The sequence below is a fragment of the Penaeus monodon genome, chromosome 19 (assembly GCF_015228065.2).
Source record: "Penaeus monodon isolate SGIC_2016 chromosome 19, NSTDA_Pmon_1, whole genome shotgun sequence".
NCBI lineage: Eukaryota > Metazoa > Arthropoda > Malacostraca > Decapoda > Penaeidae > Penaeus > Penaeus monodon.
The window spans coordinates 49,185,191-49,187,777 of NC_051404.1; the positions used below are offsets into that span (position 1 = coordinate 49,185,191).

The 2,587-nt window shown below is 31.9% G+C and overlaps 1 protein-coding gene across 1 annotated transcript in view; it reads right to left on the reverse strand.

Annotated features, from left to right (window-relative positions):
* Positions 1 to 124: 124 nt before the first annotated feature.
* LOC119585304 overlaps positions 125 to 2,587 on the reverse strand; it is a 32,287-nt gene continuing 29,824 nt past the window's right edge. The window contains exons 2-3 of the mRNA XM_037933979.1: positions 2,494 to 2,568; positions 125 to 2,288 (exon numbers count right to left, since the gene is read on the reverse strand). Coding sequence (XP_037789907.1) covers positions 1,666 to 2,288; positions 2,494 to 2,560 — 690 coding nt within the window. The 5' untranslated portion in view covers positions 2,561 to 2,568 and the 3' untranslated portion in view covers positions 125 to 1,665. The remainder of the gene's footprint in view (positions 2,289 to 2,493; positions 2,569 to 2,587) is intronic.

Sequence of the window (2,587 nt, forward strand, 5' to 3'; positions counted from 1 at the left end):
CCTCTAAAAGAATAATAATTACTAAAAATACCAAGTGATTAACCAAATGTTCAATCATCAAAGACCAAATGAGATCACAAACTACACTCCTATCCTTTGTCTGAATATATAAAAATACAAGCTATTCAACCTTGTATCCAATTTCTTACTGGGATTTTATACATTAAGTATGAATATACTATGAACTACTGCTGAATATATGCATTCTAATAACTTCTATTTTTTATCATGTAATACAAGCACTATATACAAAGAAGATACAAACCATAAAAGCTTTATATGAACTACTACATAGACAGAACATGAATGTGACAAAGCCTTGCAAATCCATTAAAAAAGGTTAGTAAATCACTACAGAAATTAATAAATGTAAATGAAACCAAACCTTGTTAATTTCTGAAAAGGACTTAATGCAGAATCCATTAGTTTACAAAAATTTAACTATGATTTCCATCTTCTAATTTTAACATGTATCAAATAAAGCATCCAACTGATCATTATAATTTCAGTTCTCATTGATATGATGTAATTCAATGCATATCCATTAGAAGTCCAAACCACCAAACACTGTTGTAATATAGCAAGCTCATAGGGGAAGAATATATGCATAAAAAGAAAAAGGTTTTAAGCTTATGAATACTTTCTATCCCACAGTTTTTTCTTTCTCATGCACACTGGCTATAACCTATTACTTCTGTGTACATACTCAAGAAATGATGAACTGAACATGTACAGTTTACATATAAAGTGTGAACATTCAAATATAAGCCTTAAAAATACTAAATATTTGTTATTTTTGCTACAAATGTGAGCTTCAGTACATACTGTTATAAGGAAAGGTATAGAAGCATTTTAAGTTTCATAAACAATTATTCTATTTACTACTATTATCACTTTTTCTATACACGAGAGTAGGACATAATCTTTGGCATATAAATTCTTAGTTCTCCAGTTATGACATTTATTATCTTTTTCTCTATGTAATAAAATCATCACCTTATATTACCCTTAAAAATGTCAAACTTTTGTTGGCCTCTTATCTGCAAATAGTTCCTAATTATTTCCATGAATGGATAGTTCCCTCAAACACATTGGTGTATAAAAAAACAAAGCCTATAGCAATTCTCTCTTCATGGTATTCGAACATTTGTACCAATAAAATATATTCACCATTAAAAATATCTATAATGATCATGAGGTAGAACTGTCAAGACAAAAGCATTGTACCTGATTGAAGTTAAATAAATTTCCTGTCCTTCAATATCAAATTAACAAGGTTTGATTTTAATAAAGTAACATAAAAATATAACAACTTCACAATCAAAGGCCATATATGCAACTCACTTCAATACTTTGGCTTCAGATCTGAACCGTATCACATTTCAGTTTCAACTGCTAATAACCATTTAACCAAGAGCAACACTTCCCCCCCAAAAAAGCAAAAATAACAAATCAAGTCTAGAATACATCCATCTGCCACAAAAGAAACAACTTAGTGATGGAATATTTCTTGGATGCTGCCCAATGGAAGTTCTTAACCTTATTTCCTGAATCAGAAATATGCAGGTTGAAGATATTTCCAACAGCAGGTGATTTTCTCTTTTAAAAATATTAATACATGTAATATGTAGTGTATTAGCCAAATAAACACACTAACTGTGAATCTCAAACACAGTCATCCATCTTTAGTTGTTGTATACCTCTGGATACAGTCTCTAGCTCTCTTGGCTTAGATGAAAGAATCAACCCATCATTTATTGAAGCAGACAAGTTTTCCATACTTCGAGATCTGACCAACATAGGCCCATTATTACCATTGCTACTACAATTACCATTATGGCTTCTATTATTCCCACGACTTTTACTAGTCCCACTACTTAAACTTGTTGTTCGCAAGCGATATGAACCATTGTTATAAACTGGTGTTTCACTGGTACTAGGCACAGGCATGTTATTGTCATATGGGTGTGTACGCAACCGCCGTCTGCGAGTTAAACTACATTTGTATACTCTTTTAGAAGTTGGCTCTCTAATCCCATGACAAGGCAATTCGTAACCAGCTTTAAAACTGGTTATGAAGGTTGAATTCATGGTAAGTACTTGAAATCCTCCAAGGTGTGTGTTTTCCTTTTCAGTAGAGTTTGAAGATCCAGGACTTTTGGGGCTCTTTTGTGGATCCCAGCGGGGACTAGAGGGCCCTGGTTGATCTACGTTTAGTTTTTCCATGCCGTCTCTCAAACACTCTTGCAAATATTCCTTTCTGCTCTCTGTAACAGTACTTAACATACCTGTGATAGAATTGTTCAATATCAATCAATAACCCTGGTAAAACTTATTACTTCAATATATAAATTTTAATCTATTTACTGATTGCATTAATCAATAAACATATTCTGATGTGTTGTCTTTCATAATCTTGTTCATAGAATGAATTCAAATCCTCAACATACACATTTCTAAAAATAAAAGCTGGAAAGAAGTAATTCTACATACCCAGTTCATCAAGACTTTTGTTAACAGAAAGGATGTCATAACGATCATCAAGCCCTTGTCCATTCATGATCAATTCTGAAAAAAAAAAATATAT